At 35.6% G+C, this 21412-nt stretch overlaps 3 protein-coding genes across 3 annotated transcripts; all 3 read right to left on the reverse strand.

Annotated features, from left to right (window-relative positions):
- Positions 1–1420, reverse strand: LOC143531501 (F-box/kelch-repeat protein At3g23880-like). The gene has a single exon (XM_077026784.1). The coding sequence runs from the start codon at positions 1129–1131 to the stop codon at positions 1–3; it is 1131 nt and encodes a 376-aa protein (XP_076882899.1). The 5' UTR covers positions 1132–1420.
- Positions 1421–2426: 1006 nt separating this feature from the next.
- LOC143531502 (F-box protein CPR1-like) lies at positions 2427–3566 on the reverse strand. Its single transcript, XM_077026785.1, has one exon. It carries the CDS (start codon positions 3564–3566, stop codon positions 2427–2429), a length of 1140 nt encoding a protein of 379 aa, XP_076882900.1.
- A 13543-nt stretch (positions 3567–17109) lies between these two features.
- Positions 17110–18123, reverse strand: LOC143531503 (putative F-box protein At3g51171). The gene has a single exon (XM_077026786.1). It carries the CDS (start codon positions 18121–18123, stop codon positions 17110–17112), a length of 1014 nt encoding a protein of 337 aa, XP_076882901.1.
- Between the last annotated feature and the right edge of the window lie 3289 nt (positions 18124–21412).

A 21412-nucleotide genomic window follows, 5' to 3' on the forward strand; every position in this document is an offset into this window, starting at 1 on the left:
TTAATTAAAAGCAGAAAAAATCATAGAATCGGGGTGATTAAGCAAGAGTAGCGATTCTGAGTAGGAGGTCATCTTGAACGGCGCAAGACGCGAGTCAACAATCCCAAGATCACTAATGCCTTTCGAGCAAGGGTCATAAACTTTGAGTGTTGATGAGACACACCCATCATGGTATATATGATCCATTATCGGCTTTCCATTCTTCGTAAATCCAACTATCTCATAACTTACTGAACCATGTGATTCTTTACTACTAATGTATATATTTGTAAGCAAGGACTTAACATCACCATTTTTCTTCATCATCCATACATCACAAACTCGGCTCCGGCCAAATTCATCTTCATATTTGTATGTGACCACAACAAGAGACTCCTTAAGCTTTAAGATTGTCAGATATTTAGGGTTTCCTAAACAATCTGGAAGGCGTACTTCTCCAAATTCTTCACTAGTTAAATCGAATGAAATAATCTTGTTAGTTTTCTTTGTAATCAAATCTCGAGCACGCCAATAAATAACCCCATCTGCGACTACCTGACCAGCTCGATATTTAAAAACATCTAGTGACCGAGGCAGATTCACTGGAACACTTCTCCAAGCTCCAGAGCTTAAAGTAAAAACTTCAGCCTGCCAATCCATGGAAGAAGTTATTCGTGTCATCTTGACAATCTTAGGGTCACTTGTTTTACAGCATACCCCAAAACCAACAGTGCTTGACACCAATGGTAATGGTATACTAACAGATTTCCTAATTGACGGATTCCAAAGAACAATCATATTATTCTCTAGATATGAATGAGAACCATGCAAACACACCAATCCGTGAGAGCAATCGAGCATTAAGACACCGGTCACTAGCTTAACAGTTGGGGGAACATGAGGGGAAAACTTGTGCCGCGGGAAACTATCATCATCAACAATTGAAAAAAATTGGTACTCGGATTCTAGTTTGTTCATTACCAGCAGGTGATGAGGCTGAGTCTGGTTGACGCTGTGATCGGTGATAAATTCAGAGCTTTCGATAAGAGACTTCCATTGTTTTGAAACCGATGTGAACCGAATCAAAGGTTTGACTGGAAGAACATGTTTGATGATTTCCACTTGGATTTCGAATGGAATGTGGTCAGACATTTTGAGTGTGATTTGATTTTGGGAGATTCAACTTTCAACTTTTCAGATTTATAGAAATAGCGACCAATGGTTTGTTTACTATATAAGGATGTGAAATATGGGCTTCATATGTGATTGATGGGTCCATGGATCATACATGAACTATTAAGCCCAACATGACGCGTTTACGTAAACATGTCTTTTTCTTAAAAAAACTTAGCTGAACATGTCTAATAAAGAGGTTACATGAGACGACATGTCTAACACGATTAAGAAATTAAATTCTGTTTCTTAATGTGTTTGGTAAACATATGAATGGAATTGGTCTTGATATGCTCAAATTGCTCGCATAAAGTAATTCCTCAATATTCCTTCTAAATTGTGAAGGAATTTAGCAAAGGAACTAAAACTCCTACTAGAAGCCATCGTCGCATCCTTCACCACCATGGATTCATATCCAGAGTTTTTCGCTGACTTCCTTGCATTCTATTGATGATTCCCACCGGCTCGTTTTAAGCCCACAACCGACTCATGCACATTCCTAAAACTGGCTATAGTAGGTGTCTCTGGAGTTCGTTCAATTCATTAGATTGCAAGTCACGATTCAAGGCAACGCAAAAGAACCGCCTACAATTTAAAGTAATCTTATCATTTTTTTGTCATCTCAAATTTCTAATTTAATCTTTCCGACTCTTCTTGATCATATCATCGATCATAATCATGCATGTGGTTTACTATTAATTTATCCTTCTTTGTTTCATCATTACCTTTAAATCATCGTAAAACCACGTGGTTAGATCCTTACACGGATAAATTACCATGAGTATCGGGTGGACCATTCTTGGGAAAGCCCACTACAAGCGACTAATTGAAGCTCATAAGTAGTTCCCCGTTGTCATCACATGTCGTCCTTAAACAACATCGAGCAAGTACTTCATGCGTGTGGCTAGGGCTCCTGGTGTATTCATGCAAGCACTCAAATACCAAATTTGTGTGATGGATCCATCAACGGCCCTGTAATCGATCGAACCCGCATTGAGAGTGCTGGAAATTAGCAACAGGTTTGTGTGGGATTCACCAATCAACGGAAGCTAGGTCTCCACGAGGTGTTTAAATATTGTTCTTAACATAAGTTTAATACAAATTACACCAACATAAACATTAAATTTAACAACCAAATAATATAAGATCAACATTCATTGCATGCTTATAAAGTATGTTCTGTCTTCCATAAAATATAAAGGAACAAGAATAAAACATGAAAATAGTTAAGATTAACAAAAGGTAGATGCAAGATGATATACGGCCACCATTATCTACGACTTAATCATGGAATTAGAGTGATTTAGCAGCAATAGTGATTCTGTGTAAGAGGTCATCTCGAATGAGTAACCATAGATCCCAATACCGTTGAGGTGCTTAGATCTGGGATCATAAACCTCAAGTTCTTTTACCATAGGAGGAATCTGTTTCAGTTTAATTATCGGTTGGCCATTAGTCCTAAATCCAATTATCCTATAAAATTTTGAAGCATTTGATGAATTATCCTGAAAGGTAAATAGTTTGGTAAATGAGGACTTTGAAACACCATTTTCCGACATCCACGCGTCACAAACTCGTTGCCCCCCTGGATAACGTTTACGGTAATTAAGCACAACAAGAGACTCCTTGAGCTTAGCTATGTATAGATGATAATCAGGGCCCACTAAACTATCCGGAAGTTCTACTTCTCCAAATTCTTCACTTTCCAAATCAAATGAAATAATTCGAGAACGAGTTAGACCCATAATAATAGTATTTGAAAGATGGTCATATTCATAAGCAACCCAATAGATAACCCCACCAATAATTGCATGATGACCAATCGAAAAGTGCAAAAATTTGAACTGGGAATTCATTAATACACGTCTCCAAACCCCAGAGCTTAATGTGAAAACCTCAGCATACCGATCCATGGAAGAAGTTTGACGTGGTCCATGTGCAATCCTGACAATCTTAGGGTCACTAGTTTTAGGACAAACACCAAAACCATAAGCATCCCATGCAGATGGCACCGGTATATTAACAGATTTCCTAATTGATGGATTCCAAAGAACCATCATACTCTTCCTTTGAACTCGATGATAACCGAGCAAACACACCAACCCGTGAGAGCAATCTAGCATTGGTTTAGCCGCAGCCGACTTAACAATAGGACAATCAATAGGGGAAAACTTGTGGTCGGGAAAACAATCGTCATCAGCTACTAAAACAAATTTATCCTCATAAGATTCAGATCCTCTATACATTATCAAAAGATGAAGCGGCTGAGCCTTGTGGTGACGAGTGACAAACTCAGAGCCGTCGATAAGAGACTTCCATGGTTTTGAAACCGATCTGAACCGAATCAAAGATTTGGTAGAAAGAACATGTTTGAGGATTTCCTCTTGGATTTCAAAAGGGATGTTAGCAGGCATTTAGTCCTTCGATTTTGATTGTGGGGTTTTTACCATATAATGGGGAAGAGAAACACCGACCTTGTGATTAGAAATATGGAAACAATATATATTAATACAAATTACAACCGAATAGAGATAGACACAAATAATTATTGTTAATAGTTATTAAGGTTGTCACTTTTACCCGAAACCCGAAACTCAACCCGAAAAAACCCGTATCCGAACCAAAGTAATTTGGGTTGGTTCTCGGGTTTGATTTATAAGATTTGGGTCAGCTTGAAAAACCCAAATAAACTTTTAGTTATGCAATTAAATATATTTTTATGTATAATAGGCTAAGTTTTAGCCACTAAAGTTATCAGAATCTGGCTTAATCGACTGTTGTTATTATAACTATTATGGATCGATTGCTTATTATTAATTTATGTTTTCCGTTTATTACTAATAGCAACCGTAATCGAACAACCAAACACGCCCGATTGAATACGATTATGGTTCGAGTTAGTTTTACTCTTCTTTTGGATTGTTTTATCAAGTTAGTTTAGTTTATTATTTATTTGATTATTTGTGTTATAAGCAAAGAAACATTTGTTGTTTTAATTTTAGCATTGTAGTTTTTAAAAAAAAATTAGTTTTATGTTTTGTTTTCTAGGATATTCAAAACCCGATTAACCCAACCCGAACCCATAAAACCCGTGAGAGATTTGGGTTGGGTTTCGGGTCAAGATTAAAACTTTGAAACCCAAAGAACCCGACAAAAAAAAACCGAAACCCGAAGAACACCCCTAATGGTTATCATTGCCGGCTTTGAAAGGTCGACGCCACCAACCAGACATCCGGTAGGCCTGATTATTTTTTCAAATTTATATATATTTGTATGCATAAAAATATTTTTTTGAATGTTTAAACCTAAATACTCAACTTATTTAAGCCTATGTTCATGGAAAAAAATATTGCACAACCAAAATCATAACCAATTAAGTAAATCTATTTAAATATTTTATTGTTTAAATCCAACAAAAAACCCCCTTTACCTAAGGATCAAAAATTTTTAGCCCAAAATTGACTCATGTGCATCCCTATAGGCTATAGCTGATGGAAGTAGCCATCTCGGCAGACTCATGGATCATGGGAAGAAAAACACCACCTTACAATAGAAAACCTTATTTTTCGCCTTCGTCCAAATTTTGATAATTCTCAGAGACGGCCTTATAATTTTGGTTCAAGAATCATGGATGAGTCCATATTTTGGATTGGCCCTGTTATAAGATAAAGCTATTTAAAAATGGTCTAAGGTTTAAACCACTAGTCCATTTAACTAGAGAAACCTTTAGATAATGTTAAGTTTGAATCTTCTTTTTTTTAATAGACCATGAAGACATTACATATAGTCTATTTTTTATTCGAACCCGAGAAACAATATTCAATCCTTTTAAAAAAAATGCTAACCGTTGTTAACCCGTTAATATGACCATCAAGGAGTGAATCTTCGGAAAGAAAAAAAATTGTACGGATTCGTCAAGAAGTTTTCCCTGACTTCGATGCGTTCTGTTGATAATTCACATTGGTTCGTTTTGAGCCCAAACCTGACTAATGCACATCCCTACAGCTGATGGAAGTAGCCATCTCGGCAGAATCATTATTGAGTTTTTAGTTTAAAAAGTCGACTTATGGAAGTAGCCATCTCGGCAGAATCATTATTGAGTTTTTAGTTTAAAAAGTCGACTTCTGGGTATAGGGTGGTTAATTAAATATGTTGTTCTCTCTTTTTTAATTGATTTAACTTTTATTCATAAAAATGACTGATTAAATGGTGTTTTGGGTTTAAATTAGTTATTAAGTATTTGGATCTAATGGTTAATGAGTTTAGATTAAAATGGGCTCGTATGTTTAATTTATATAAAATGATTTTAGATGTTTAACAATTGTTAATTAAATTATAATTGGTTGATGTAACTATATTTGTACAATTTTAAAGTTTAAGTAAATCTTTCTTGTAGAATAGGTGTAAAAAATATCATGGGGCCGGTTTTAAAATTAAATGGGTCGGTGTCAAAATTTGTTGGGTCACTCGGATTACATCACATTGAAGATCACCCACAGCGCTCCCTCGCAGTCCGCTTAGGGTAAGACGTGATGACTAAAATGGGGTGAGATTGTCACATCTGCGATTATGTTATTCAATTTAAAAGATATTGATAGAGAAGTTTAATGAAGATATAGAAGATTGCCAATTTAAGTATAGATTAAAGAAATTCTTTAAAGAGTATCATGACATTGCGGATTTCGTCAAAAATGTATACTCGAATAACAATCGATCAAAAGATGACTTTAGTAATAAAATTTATGTCTTCCTATAATATTAAGAAAGACCAGGACATACAATTGAAATATAAGATTTATAAATAAAAAGCAGACCATGAAATTTGGCAACCATCACCTATGGCGTCTGAATCGTGAAATCATGGTAATTAAGCAGGAGTAGTGACTCAGAGTATGAGGTTGTCTTGAACGCTGAATCAAAGGCGTTATATAGACCATTAAATTGTTTTGAGCAGGGATCAAAAACCAAAAGTTCTAATGAGAGACAATCATAACCGATATCATATATATGTTCGGTTATCAGCTCTCCATTCTTCCTAAATCCAATTATTTTAAAACGGTCTGAATCTGCTGATTCTTTGACGCTACTGTATAGTTCAGTAAACAAGGTCTTCAGATCCGCATTTGCCATCCATACATCACGAATTGGGGCATAGAAATCTTCTCGTAAATATTTAGCCACTACAAGAGACTCCTTAAACTTGGAGATTGCCAGATACTTAGAGCTTTTAAAACTATCTGGAAGCTGCACTTCTCCAAATTCTTCACTCGTCAAAGCAAATGTAATAATCCTCGTATAATTTGTAATCCTTTCATAAGCACGCCAATGAATAACCCCATCAATGACTACCTGATCAGTATAAAAATATATATAAAAATTAATAGACAGAGGCGGATTCACCGGTATACTTCTCCAAGCTCCCGAGCTTAATGTAAAAACCTCAGCATGCCAATCCATGGAAGACGATGCACGTGTAATATTGACAATCTTAGTGTCACTAGTTAGAGGACAAACCCCAAAACCAACAGCACAGTCAGCACTTGATCCCAATGTGTCATTTAATAATATACCAATAGATTTCCTAATTGATGGATTCCAAAGAACAACCCGTCTATCCTCTCGAGATCCATGATAACCATACAAACACACCAATCCATTAGAGGAATCGAACAATAAGGCTTCAGTAACTAGCTTAATATCCGGAGGAACACAATGGGAAAACTTCAACTTGTCAGACATTTTGAGTTCAAGTTTGATTTTGGAGGATTCAACTTCAACTTTCAGCTTTAAGTTTGATGGCAACTAGGGTTTACAAAGATGAAATATGGGTTCATAATTTACAATTTGTTTAAGTTGGGCCTTAGGGTTTTAATGCCCGAAAGTTTAAACTAGTCTCATAGAATGGTTAACTTGACTAGTTTATCATATAATATATTGTTGTCATGTTAAACGTTATAAAAGAATAAAGAATTTGTTTAGGTTGGATGTTGGGGAATTAAGTGAGTATACTCTTAGACCATTTATCTTGACTAGTTTAATTTTGAGATATCTCTTGTTCAAGTTCTATTTGATATATTTAATCCTGATTCGTTTAAAGATAAACAGAAGGGTGGAAAGGTCGATCTCAAGGGAAGGAAAAAGAGGAGATCAAGTTTGTCTTTTTATTTTATGTTTTATCTTTATTTAAGTTTCCTAGTCCTAGTGGGTTAAGTTATTTAAATTTCCTAGTTCTAGTATGTTAAGGTCGTCTAGTCTTAATAAATACTCTATCCGTCCCATTAAAAATGTTATGGTTTGAAAAATACAAAGTCATTGAATGATTACTTTTTTTGTTTACCAAATGATAATAATGCCCCTGAAAATTGGGTCCATCAATATTTTTTTTAATATTAGTTGTGTGTGCATAAAGGTAAACTTGGAAATTGGCCAATAAATTTTGAAAGTTGACACTAGTAATGGGACAAACAAAAAATAAAATATGGACACTTTTAATGGAACAGAAGGAGTATATTTGGTATATTGCATGGACGACACACTTTGGCATATGGTATGACAAAGTTGCCAACATTCAGTTGCGTGACTTCATTGATAGTGATTGGGCAAGTTGTGTAGACGATCACAAAAGTGTCTCTACTTATGCCTTTTCAGTTGGTAGTGGTGTGATCAGTTGGAGTTCAAAGAAGCAAACGACAGTTGATTGCCAAACACGGAAGTTTAGTATATCTCAGCAACAACATCCTGAAGATTTAGGTCTAACAGAGATGGGTGCTAGTGTGCTACTACAATCTATTCTGTCAATATGTTGCTATAAATCCTAGCAAGCAAACCCATTTGCACTATAGATCAAAACACATAAAGCTCATGCATCACTTTATTATAGACATGGTTACACATCATCTGGTTGCTCTAGCCTATTGCGACACTAACCCGAACATGGCACCCAAACATGTTTAATCTTCCTTCCCCATTCACATCCACCCTCCTCTCCAGTTATACTTCAATACAGTTCGACAAAAATAGGTGACAACTTACGCGGGGAGAAATTGTTATAAACAATTGAAAAGCGTTTTTTGTTCAAAGATTAATTTGGCCTATTTAACTTGACTGGCTTAATTTTGAGATACCTCGTGCATCGGTTCTATTTAACTTTTTCATAACCAGGCCAAACATCGAACTCGAACTGAAATACCTTACCTATTCATTTGTTGTACCAGATATAAGAACCTGATGTCATCATATATATTATAAATATTTTTAAAAATGTACAAAGTACAAAAAAGATTCAAAATATTTAATTATTAAACTCTAAATGCAACCTTTTAAACATTCCACATAAAACAAACAAGTGTAAAAATTACTATCTTAAATAAACTAACCCAATGGTGATGGTAGTAAACAATATAAACTCACAAATAAACAAAAAGGAATATTGGAGACCCGCACCAATTTTCACCCAACGATAGAATCTATCGGATTGATTAAGCAGAAGTAGTGATTCTGTGTAGGAGGTCATCCAGAATATCGAGTTATGGTATACACCTATCCCAATACCATTGCTACGTTCTGAGCCTGGACCATAAAATTCAAGTGTTATTTGGATTCTACCATTACACATACGTGCGTGTTTCGTTATCCGTTGACCATTCTTCCTAAATCCAGTTGGTTTATTAAATAGTGTATCACTTGTGTTGTTAAAACTAACACTAAATAGTTTTGTAAACAAGGAAAATGAATCACCATTTTTGTTCATCATCCATACATCGCAAACGACGGGATCCTCATTGCACTTAAGCACAACAAGAGAACCGTCAAGCTTAGAGATTGATAGATGTCTAGCGTGTGCTAAACTATCTGGAACAACTACCTCTAACAATTCTTCACTTGTCAAATTAAATGATATAATCACATGATGAGTACCCAAATCACAAGCAACCCGATAAATAACCCCATCTACAACCACTTGATTATCTGAAAAATCGATTGGTTTATGAGGCAAACCTAGATTAGTAGGCACACTTCTCCAAGCCCCGATGCTTAATGTAAAAACCTCACCCTTCCAGACAATTTCAGATAGACTTCTGTCAATGCGTGTAATCGTGACGATCTTAATGTCATTAGTTTTAGGACAAACTCCACAACCAAGAACAGTTGGTCGATAAGGCATCGATATACCAACAGATTTCCTAATTGATGGATTCCAAACAAGAATCAGCCTCTTATTATTCAATGGATTTAAACCATGCAAACACAGCACAATCGAAAGATATATGTGCGCAAAGTCTCCTTTGTTTAGAACATATTTGCACTCAAACAGTATATGATGCGGTTGAGTGTTGATGCTGTGATGAGTGATAAACTCAGAGCCATCGATCAGAGACTTCCATGGTTTCGAAACCGATCTGAACCGAATCAAAGATTTGGTAGAAAGAACATGTTTGAGGATTTCCTCTTGGATTTCGAAAGGAATGTTGGCTGACATTTTGAGTTGGATCTTGAGTTTTTGGGATTCAACTTTCAACTGAGAGTTGGATGGAAACAGCAACGTAAGGTTTGTTTATTATGCGGGTGTGAAATATGGGCAACTGGGCTTCATATACCATGTATTATATTATAACTCATATGTTTAAGTTGGGGGTTTAGGTGTTGAGTCCAAAAGTTTACCCGAACATTCATATATGAACCTCCATCTCTATGAACTTAACTAAAAAAACATATATTTTTTTTCTCTAAGTTTTGTTTACTTTTTAAAATTCTTTCACATCCAACCCTCTATTTATGTATTTATCTTACTCACGAACACTTATTAAGTATTTATTTTCCTACTTTTTACACGCTCACAACAAAATACATAGTGTTAAACTGTTCTCTATTAGGGTATGCGTAGTGGAGGGGCTACAAATTGAAGCGAATTACAACACGTGGCGCCCAGTCAGCAAGAGGTGGGAATTTGTTTTTGGAGTGTAATGGTGTAGGAGCTACAAATAGTAATATATATATATATATATATATATAGGGGAGGGTTATCCTAAAAATAAGTAGTTTCCTAGAAAGACTAGGAATAAATCATAGTCATTGGATCATGTTAATCAATGACTGAGATTTAAAACTACCAATAACCGACATAGTTTCCTAGTTATACTCTTTAATCATTATAACCAACATAGTTTCCTAGAATTGTTCTTTCACCATAATTTGTAATGCCAAATGTCAAAAATTTGTTGGTTCTTACCATTTTTAGGAAACTTCTTATTCTTATTTTAACCTTTCTATATATATATATATATATATATATATATATATATATATATATATATATATATATATATATTTGTGTGTGTGTGTGTGTGTATGTATGTATAACACACATAGTAATATAATAATAATATTTCTTTTCCTCTTCCGGCGACAAAAACCTCCCGCCCCCGCCCCAAAATCACCCCGGGGGCGGTGTTCCTCCCCAAATTCGCCCCTTCTTGTCGCCCATTACACTTAGCCTTATAGAGCATCTAGTGTAGTGGTGTTTTAGTTGTTTTCCTTACTATTTTCTCTGTATTATATAGAAATTAACAAAAAAATAATAAATAATTCTACTTTATTTCATGATATTAAGTATTTGAATAATCTTCATAATTAATTTATAAGTTAAATTAGAAGAAACTTTTGAAACACATCTAATCGACGATATTGATACAAAATGATGATTGGTAATCCATAGTTGTTTAGATGTTTGTCAAATGTACCAAAACATAGTGAATCAATATTAAAGGGGTCAAAATATAACAAACTAAATTGAAATTGGTCCAACGTGCCAATATGAATGTGCCAATTATACGGGTACTTATGGACAACTAAAATAAAACTGTACGTCACTGAGGAGTCTATGTGCTATAGTACTTGAGTAAACCCGAAACCCGACCCTATTAACAATTCGGGTTAACCCGAATAACCCATTAATACTTTTTGACTCTATTTAAACCGACCCGAATTTGCTTATTCGGGTTCGGGTTGGGTCGGGTTAATCGGGTTCGGGTATTTTGGACACCCCTAATTGGATGTCTATTGTTGGGTTAGAAGAGGAGACCGAGAACAATTGGCGGCAATAAGTGGATCCAGACTCCACGAACGGGATTTTTATTCTAAAGAAATTTTAAAACGATTGAAAGATAATTTGAAGTAATGGAATACGTCCCAAAGAACTATGAGGGCTTTGGAGATTAAGTTAAACTCCTCTCAATCGGTCTTGGAGGTTATAACGAATGGTTGAATAGGAGATTAACGTAAGGCACCAAGTGAATCGGAGCGAATGGAAAAAAGTGAGTTGGAACAAAAAACAAAAACAAAAACAAAAACATACCACAACTATCTATCTCGGGTATTAAAAAGGAAGGGGATTGGGGTTAAAAAGGTTTTCGCTTATTGCTATTCAAAACAATTCGAAAAGTTTAAGGGGGATTAGATAACTATGCATAGTAAAAATGTTAAGCTTCTTTAGATGATCGATTTATGCTTTTGGAGGCCTAGCCCAGATATTGTTTTATTTTTTCTTAAACTAAGAGGTTTCGGGATTTGGTTAAAACGGATATCTATGATCCGATTCAAGAATTTGATTCCAAAGGTACGGAGTCCAGCATTGGCAGTCTCATTGGGATTCAATATAAATTTATAGCGAATATTTTGGATACGATTTTGAAATGGTTATCGTCAATTGTTGCTACATTCTTCACAAGCTTCGCATCTGCAGCCTTGTTTCATCACAATTTTAACTATATATGACAATTCAAAAGCTTTTCGTATTTAATACATTCAACTTGTTATGTGATTTTACTAATTTCCCCAAAATCTTTAGTAGAAAATAAAAAACTCGTTTATTATGAAGATGTTTTTGTGTTATATTTAGAGGTTTTCGATACAAATCGCAAATATTAAGGAAGCTTAACCAACTAATACTATAATCAATGAGAAAAACTACCTAAACAACATGGATAACAGATTCATTGAAGGGTATAATGACATTGCAAATATTGTTAGAAACGTATAATCCACTGACAATCAATCAAAAGTAGGACGGTTATGATGCAATATAATAAAATATGGCAATTAACCATCATCAATGCCATAATACCTTAGAATCGCGGTGATTAAGCAGGAGCAGTGACTCTGAGTAAAAGGTTAACCCCGGCGAATCACAAGGGATACGAGGGATACTGATCCCAAGACATTTGAGTTGTTTTGAGAAAGGATCATAAACTTTAAGTTCCGAATAACTACTTTGGCATTCGTCGGCGAAATCGGTTCTATATATATCCATTATTGGCTCTCCATTATTCTTAAATCCAGCTATTAAAAACCCTTCGAATCAAATGGCAATTCAATACTAGCAGTGAACTTTTTTGTGTATGACGGTTTTAGATCACCATCTTTCTTCATCATCCAAACATCAGATTGATCATAAATTCCGCCATAATGTTCATCGAAATATGTAACCACAACAAGAGACTCCTTTAGCTTTGAAATTGACAGATCGCCAGAGCCTTCTAAACAATCTTCTGGAAGGTGTAATTCTCCAAATTCTTCACTTACCAAATCAAATGTAATAATCAGATACTGAGATCTGGATTTCAAAACAAGCCAATGAATAACCCCATCTATGACTACCTGATTAGATATAAATATATATTCAGATAATATATAAGGCATTGGTACACTTCTCCAAGTCCGGGAGCTTAATGTAAGAACCTCAGCCTGCCAATCCTCGGAATGCGTTACACGTGTCATCTTGACAATCTTAGGTTCACTAGTTTTAGGACAAACCCCAAAGCCAACGCCAACGGAAAGGATATCTCAACAGATTTCCTAATTGATGGATTCCAAAGAACAATCAGATTCTCCTTCAGATTCAGATATCGACGGGAACCATACAAACAAACCAATCCGTTAGAGCTACCGATCAATTCGACATAGGTATTTTGCTCAACGATTTGTGGAACACAACGGGAAACTATCATCATCGGCAATTGAAACAATTTGGTATAAATAATCTACTCGACTCATTACCAGAAGATGAAGCGGCTGCCCCAGGTAGTGTTGACTAATAAACTCAGAGCTATCGATCAGAGACTTCCATTGTTAAACCGATCTGAACCAAATCAAAAATTTGACTGGAAGAACACGTTTTATGATTTCCACTTGGATATCGAGAGGAATATTGTCAGACATCTTTACTTGGGTTTTAAACTTTTAATTAATTGTGGGATTCAACTTTCAACTTTGAGTTCGGGGATCCTAGGGTAATTTAAGGATGTATAAGATTGGTTTTGGGCTACTGGGCTTCATATTCGATGATCCATGAATCATGGAGAATATATACAACCCGATGATTCGCTTATAAAGATAAAATATAGGCTTCATATGTGATGGTCCATGCCACACATAAGATTGATCGTTTTAGAATTTGGCTGACTGGATCATGGAATATTTGATTCGCGATTGCAACATTTGATACTCATCGAAGACGGTTTGTTGGTCTAAGCATTGATCTCACGATTCAACGAATGTGCTCGTTGGAAAAGATTAGACAAAAATTATTCGAATTTGAATTTTCATGATTATGATTATATTTTATATCTATCTTCCTCTATATTATGATTATAGTTAGGATTATCTATCCTACAAAACCAAAACTCCAACATAATGTATCTGAGTGTGAGTCAAACTCGAAAAAAACTAGAGCGGGGTCTAACCCGAACACAAGGATCCGCGAGATAAAATATTCAGTTGAAAGCAAATGTTGCATAAAGAGTATGCACGTTTGCAATCTTAACATGTATACTTGCTAGAACATGCGACGAAATACATGAGAAATTTAAATTCCTTTGATGGATTCAACTTCTTTTATATCCATTTTTTTTATCAAAAATTTTATTCCAAGTTTAAATTCTAATTACCTTACAAACTCCAATTCTTTAAAAAAAATTGTGAACTTAATGCACCATTGTTTATTGTTTATGATTGTAGACACTCTGTTTGATGCATTCCCATCTGTTTTCAGTTTTCATTGACTACTTTTTTTTTCTATTCTTGTGGGATCTTTTGATATTGTAGCTTCTTACGTTTTTTATTCGTGTAATGCATGAACTAAAGATGAAGTATGAGGATAGGCTTAAGGAAATCGGAAGTTTCGGTTTTGTATATATTTTTGTTGGAGTAAGCTACTACTGTTTTGGTCCCCCTTGATTTGGTGAAATTAGTATTATACAACACAACCCACCACCACTCATTTTCTCTGGTTAGGCGGTTACATAATTACCACCTTATATATAACATTAAAGCAGACAATACAAGTGTTTATGCGGTTCAGACGGGAGTTTACATAAGATTGCTTTTGTATTTGATTGTGCCTCTACATTTGTCATATATAAGTGCTTGAGCTTACAAATGTTTTAAAGGACCCTTTAAATGTGAACTCGAGTTTAAACCAAGACGAAGCTCAGTATAACACACTTGTAGAAAATGATTCAATAATAAAGCACCCATCATGTATACTTGCGGGAAATATATTGCAGGGCCTCAAGATTCTTGAATGCAATGTACTAATGTAATTTCCTAACAAAATTTCAGTCTCGTAACATCCCGTTTTCTGATTTCAGTTAATAAACGAAATATGAGTTGTTATGAGTCGGACCAGTGTTGGGTAAATGGATATGGGTTATGGAAGAAATAAGGAAAGACCATGGCTTAAGCCCATGATCAATAATTATATAAACCATTAATCACCCATTTAATTCATTTTACACATACTCCATACACCACCAAAACACACACTTAAGCGCTCTCTCTCTCTAGCCGAACATAGAAGAACCGATCATGATCCAAGGTATGATAGTATGATATTGTATGAGCTTAAACCCGTTGTATATAATCACGAAACGGAGAGCCGACACCGTTAAACCGTTTAAGTCACGAGATCCGGGTGGAATCGGGTATAAACCGAACCTATGATGAGCTTAGGGGTCACCCTAGCTCAGATCTGGATCGAACGGGACGAAAAACGGTGAAAAACGAGTTAAAACTCGTTTTTCCGACGAATCCGCGGTTTTCCGGCGGCTCTCCGGCGGCGGCGCCGGAAAAGTTAATACGAGGTTAAGAAGAATGTCATGGAATGTTCTGACATTCCCTGACCTAACCCTAGTTCGCTAAGGGTAACTAGCGAATTAGAGGTAGTTCGCTAAGCTGATTCGTCTGTGGGAACGTAACGAATTAGCTTCAGTTCGTTAGGGGAAAAGATAGCGAATTACCCTTGATTCGCTATAGTTAAAAGATAACGAATTGGGGCGTCATTCTCGTTAAAGGGATAACGAATTAGAAGGTCCAGTTCGCTACTTGGACTGGTTCGCTATATGGACTGATTCGTTAGAGGGTCCAGTTCGTTACCAAGACCAGTTCGTTAAGAGAAATGTAACGAATTAGAAGTTTATCAGAATGACAGAATGGTCCCTGGACTTAGAAAAGAATTATTTAATTACAAAGAAGCCCTTGGGCTTTAAGTAGCAAATTATTTAATGATTCAAAATTCTAATAGAAAATGTGTTAAGACAGTTAATGAAAATAAAATTTTCAATAACCCTAGCCAGGGGCTCTGCCCCTTGGACCCCGCTAGGGGCTGCCGCCCCTAGAACCTCGCTGCCAGGGGCGCTGCCCCCGGACCCCCGTTAGTTGAGGGTAATAATTAAAGTAGAAAGACGATATGTGTAGTGATAGTTTATTGATACGTATAATTATTATACAGTTAGTCGTGCACAGCTCAAGAAGGGAATAACCGTAAACGGTGAACGCAAATGCAATGAGGTGAGTTTCTAGCCCCACTTCCTGTTATGTTTTCGGGGTTGTGTGCATACTCGATGTGATAGTCAATACACTTACCTTAGGTGGTAAGTGTATGCCTTGTATGATTTATGTATGACGATTGCTTGACGGTGCATGAACGATCCTCGGATATTACATGTGCCGTCAAGTGTTAGTTAAAGGTATGATTGATATGTATGATGTATGAATGACGTATCTATGAATATGTATGATGTATGAACAATATATGTATGAAATGTTGATGGTACGTGAACGCTCTTCGGAGATTGCACATATCGTCAAGGAAAGTATGTAAATGACAGGTATGTTATAGTAGCGCGAATGTGGGGAACCAACCCTAATAATGTCAGCGAATGAAGGAAACCGACCCTAATAGTATCGGCGAATGTAGGGAACCGACCCTAATAATATCGGCGAACGTAGGGAACCGGCCCTAATAATATCGGCAAAGGTTATAGGACGGAATGCTCTTTAAAACGTATATGTATGAATGAAAGTATGTAAGTAAGTACGAAGGAAAGAATGAAAGTACGTGTGTAAGTAAGTGTGTAAGAAGATATGAAGGTATGTACCTCCAGGTGCATATGCTAGTATGTGAATGTATTGTATGTTGTATGATAACTAGAACTCACTCAGCGTAGATGATTTTTAGTATGCACGCAGGCTAATCGACTGAGGCAGTTGGCTTGAGGAAGACACATGGCAGGATCCGAAGAGGCTGGCATCTGGAGATTGTCGTGATGTTTGAAATGCTATGTTTTATGTTATGTTTTTGAAAGACACGTTATGGATGTTGTAATGAATAGTTGACTTTTATATTATTCCGCGAAAGTTTTTATTAACTCTGATATTTAGAACCGCGTTTATGAGTAAATCCAACACTAAAGTAGGGCTACCGGTAATGGGGCCTTACAAGTCTTCCATATAAAAATAAAATAGAACAGAAATAACATAAGATTAAAAAAGGTAGATGCGAGATGAACTATATGGCCACCGTCATCTATGACTTAATCTTAGAATTAGGGTGATTAATTAGCAATAGTGATTCTGTGTAGGTGGTCATCCAGAATAAGGAACCATAAATCCCAATACCATTCATATGTCCTGAGAGGGATCATAAACTTGAAGTTCTTTTTCCCCATCACAATAAGGCTTGACTTTCGGTTCAATTATCAGTTGGCCATTCGTCCTGAATCCAATTATATTATAAATTGATGAACCGTTTGATTTATTAACTTGAAAAGTAAACAGTTTTGTAAACGAGGACTTTAAAACACCATTTTTCAGCATCATCCATGCGTCACAAACGTGTTTCCCTGCATCATGGTTATAGTAATTAAGCACAACAAGACTCTCCTTGAGATTAGATATGTTCAGATCTCTAGGGCCTGCTAAATAATCCGGAAGATCTACTTCTCCAAATTCTTCACTTGTCAAATCAAATGAAATAATCCGAGCATGCCAAGACCCTTTATTTGCAAGAAAATTACAATCAAAGGCAAGCCAATAAATAACCCCATCAATAACTACATGCTTTTGATAAAACCAAAACTTTGTTATATTATGCAAATTCAATGGTACACTTCTCCAAGCCCCCGAGCTTAAAGAGAAAACCTCAGCCTTCTTGTCCATCGGAGCACTAGTTGAAATCTTAACAATCTTAGGGTCACTAGTTTTAGGACAAACACCAAAACCAACATCATCATATCCAATACACAACTCTATACCAACAGATTTCCTAATTGATGGATTCCAAATAACAATCAAACTCTTGCTTTTATCTTGACCACTACCATGCAAACACACCAACCCGTTGGAGCAACCGAGCATTGTTCCATACCTCCCAGGCTTCAAAATGGGAGAAACTATAGGGGGCTTGTGGTGTGGGAAACAATCATCATCAACCACCAAAGCATATTTTTCCTCAGAAGGAACTTTGTGCCTTATCAAAAGATGAAGTGGCTGAGCCCGGTTGTGTTGAACGATAAATTCAGAGCTATCGATAAGAGACTTCCATTGTTTCAACACCGATCTGTATTGGATCAGAGGTTTGACAGGAAGTCTTTTGATGATCTCAACTTGGATTTCGAAAGGAATGTTGTTAGACATGTTGAGTTCGACCTAGGGTTTATGCATGAGTCGACACATAAGATTGGTAGTTTTATTATTAGGTAGTGGAAGAAAAAACGCAAAACAATAATATGAGTTTAAGCCACTGGGCTTCATATCAGATAGTCCATGTATCATGGATTTTGAATATAATATAACAAATAAGTATTACGAGTTTGAATCAAATACAAATTGAATTTACTTGCTAACTATTGGGTAATTTCTGCAAACGAGTATCTTTGAATATTTGAGAATCGTGTAAACACTATCAGATCAAAATTATTTAAGGTGGAAACACAGATTAATTTGAGCAAGACTTGAGTATGATATTTGTGAGAGTATGATGAACTAGAGAGATCCTTCATATGATCATGAAACAGTTTATTAGGGTTGGGGTCTTGATAAATGCCTTTGACAGTTATCATGTATTTTAAATTCAAAATACATCAGTACTCTCCATTTAGACACCAAAATATTATATACGAAATTAATAAAATTAAATTTCTAATATATTTTATAAAGCAATTAATGTCTAAAACTGATAATCTGAGCTCGACCCAGCCAGGGGCCGCCCCTTGGACCTGCTACCAGAGGCGCTACCCCAGACCCTCGCCAAAACGCCCCCTTGGAACCCCATGACTTAGGGGTTTCCTCCTATGTACCAATAGGATTATAAATTATAATAAGATCAAATAAGTGTGTACCCCGCATCCTGCTTATTTAGATTCATATTACAGTTAAGTAGTTAACCTTATCAACAAGTTAATCCCCAATTACACTAAAATCACTTATACTAACTGTGAGAATCAAGTAGTCAAGGGTTATTTAATAGTGTTTACATCAAGACGAAAGCCAAACATCCAACAAAATCACAATTTTTAAAAGCATGTTCAATAGTTACAAGAAAAAAAGGTAAGACTCCAACGATCATTAGAATTCAATATGTAAAGCTCTAAGCATAAAACGCTTAAAACCGCAACGACACAATATGAAAGCTTTAAGCATCTCATCAAACCAAATTTGTACATAGTATTAAAAACTCAAATATAAACGACATTAAAAGACAATGACTATAAGACAATTGGTGAATGTTTAATTTAATAGTGTTTACATCAAGACGAAAGCCAAACATGCAACAAGCTGCACAGCATGCCCTTTTTGAATTGCAAAACACAACTTTTAAAAACTATATTAATAGATCTTGGAGTTATAACATTACTATGCATAACCCATTGAACTCGGTTAAGTAGTTCCACAGATTCAGAGGCGCAGAAACCAAACTTGCAGAAGGTATAAATACATATTGGTTGTAATGCATGTATTTATATCACATTGTTAAACTAGTTAGACATTTAATTAACTTCATAACGGACAAAAAGACAACACAATAGACATCATGTGATGTGAGCATAGTGATTGAGTAGATGCATGATGAAATATGGCTATTATCATCATCATCATCATTGTCATTGAATGATAAAATCAAAGTAATTAAGCAGAAGCAGAGATTATGTGTAGTTGACCATGTCGAAAACAAGACCGTTTACCAAGATCATTCATGTGTTCTGAGTTGGTTTCATAAACACAAGTTTTATTTCCGGACAACCACCATCTACCTCTATTAGCGGTTGGCCATTCATCCTAAATCCAATTATTCCATAACATTTTGAAGATGATTTAACCTTTAAATTAAGTGAATAGTTTTGTAAAAGAGTTAAAGAGACACTATTTTCAATATCACCCCATATGTTAAAAACTGGCTTCCCACATCATCTTCAGAGTCAATCAATCAGAGCAAAAGACTCCAATGACTAGAAATCGAATTATAATTTGTTGGAATTCAATATCGGTGAATTAATGGATCAAACGTGACATGATATATTGAATTAATGTTAAACGAGTCAAAACTTAGACAACTAAAATGTAATAGTTATTTTTAGTCCAAAGTTGACATCAGAATTGATGACACAAGTCACCAGAAAATTAGTCCAAAACGAAAATATAACGAAACAAAACAAAAAAAATAGATGCATGAAATTATATGACCATCATCCATCACCAAATGATAGAATCATGGTGATTAAGCAAAAGTAATGATTCTGTATAGGATGTCATCATGAATTTTCGACCAGAAATCCCAAGACTACTAATGTGTTCTGAGTTACGTTCATACACTTGAAGTTCTGCTACCCAAGAACCATTACGTTTGTACAATTCTTCAACTATCGGTTGGCCATTCTTCCGAAATCCTTTTATGGTATAATAATATGTTGGCTCAATAGTGATTGTGAACAACTTTATAAACAAGGATTTTTTAACACCATTTTTCAACATCCATACGTCACAAACTCGTTTTCCTGCATCATCATTAAGGTAGTTAAGCACAGCAAGAGACTCGTTGCGCTCATATATGCAAGGAGATTCTATTTCGCCTACTATTAAACTATCCGGAAGATCTACTTCTCCAAATTCTTCACGTGTCAAGTCAAATGAAATAACCCCATCGATGACTATTTGTCGATTGAAACATATAAATTGAAGTGATTCATAAGGTGGCATATTCCATGATACACTCTTCCAAGTCCTAGAGCTTAATGTGAAAACCTCAACCCGCAAATCATCACATGTAATTTTGACGATCTTAGGGTCGCTAGTTTTAGGACAAACCCAAAACCAAATTCACAACTTGATCCATTCGGCAACACTATACCTAAAGATTTCCTAACTGATGGATTCCAAAGAACAATCAGCTTCTTGACATACCGATCTAAACCGTACTAACACACCAATCCATGAGAGCAACCAATCATACCTATTGGCTTAATAGTTGGAGGAACAATAGGAGAAAACTTGTCTAGGGGGAAACTATCATCATCAACAATCGAAACATATTTATATTCAGAATCTACTAGGTGACTTATCAGTAGATGATGCGGCCGAGCCTTGACGTTGTGATCATTGATAAATCCAGAGCTATCGATAAGAGACTTCCATTGTTTTGAAACCGATCTGAACCGAATAAGAGATTTGACAGGAAGGACACACTTGATGATTTTCACTTGGACATCCAAAGGAATGTTGGCAGACATGTTCGAGGATATTGATTTTAGGTTTTCAAGTTTAGGATCGATGTTAATTATAACTTAAGGGATGAATCTTGGGCCACCGGGTTTATTAGAAACTAGTTTTATGTTTTAAGTTTAAATAGACTAATTTGAATTTAAAGTTAATTACAAACACTCCTTGTGGTTTGAACATGATCACACTTTTAAGGTTCCAGTATGAAAAC

This window comes from Bidens hawaiensis, unplaced genomic scaffold (assembly GCF_021521415.1).
Source record: "Bidens hawaiensis isolate Kalapana, Puna unplaced genomic scaffold, B.hawaiensis_p1.1 tig00009190_1, whole genome shotgun sequence".
Taxonomy (NCBI): domain Eukaryota; kingdom Viridiplantae; phylum Streptophyta; class Magnoliopsida; order Asterales; family Asteraceae; genus Bidens; species Bidens hawaiensis.

Coding starts and splice junctions, on each gene's coding strand:
- LOC143531503 (XM_077026786.1), bottom strand. CDS start 18,123: ATGTCTAACAACATTCCTTTCGAAATCCAAGTTGAGATCATCAAAAGA.
- LOC143531502 (XM_077026785.1), bottom strand. CDS start 3,566: ATGCCTGCTAACATCCCTTTTGAAATCCAAGAGGAAATCCTCAAACAT.
- LOC143531501 (XM_077026784.1), bottom strand. CDS start 1,131: ATGTCTGACCACATTCCATTCGAAATCCAAGTGGAAATCATCAAACAT.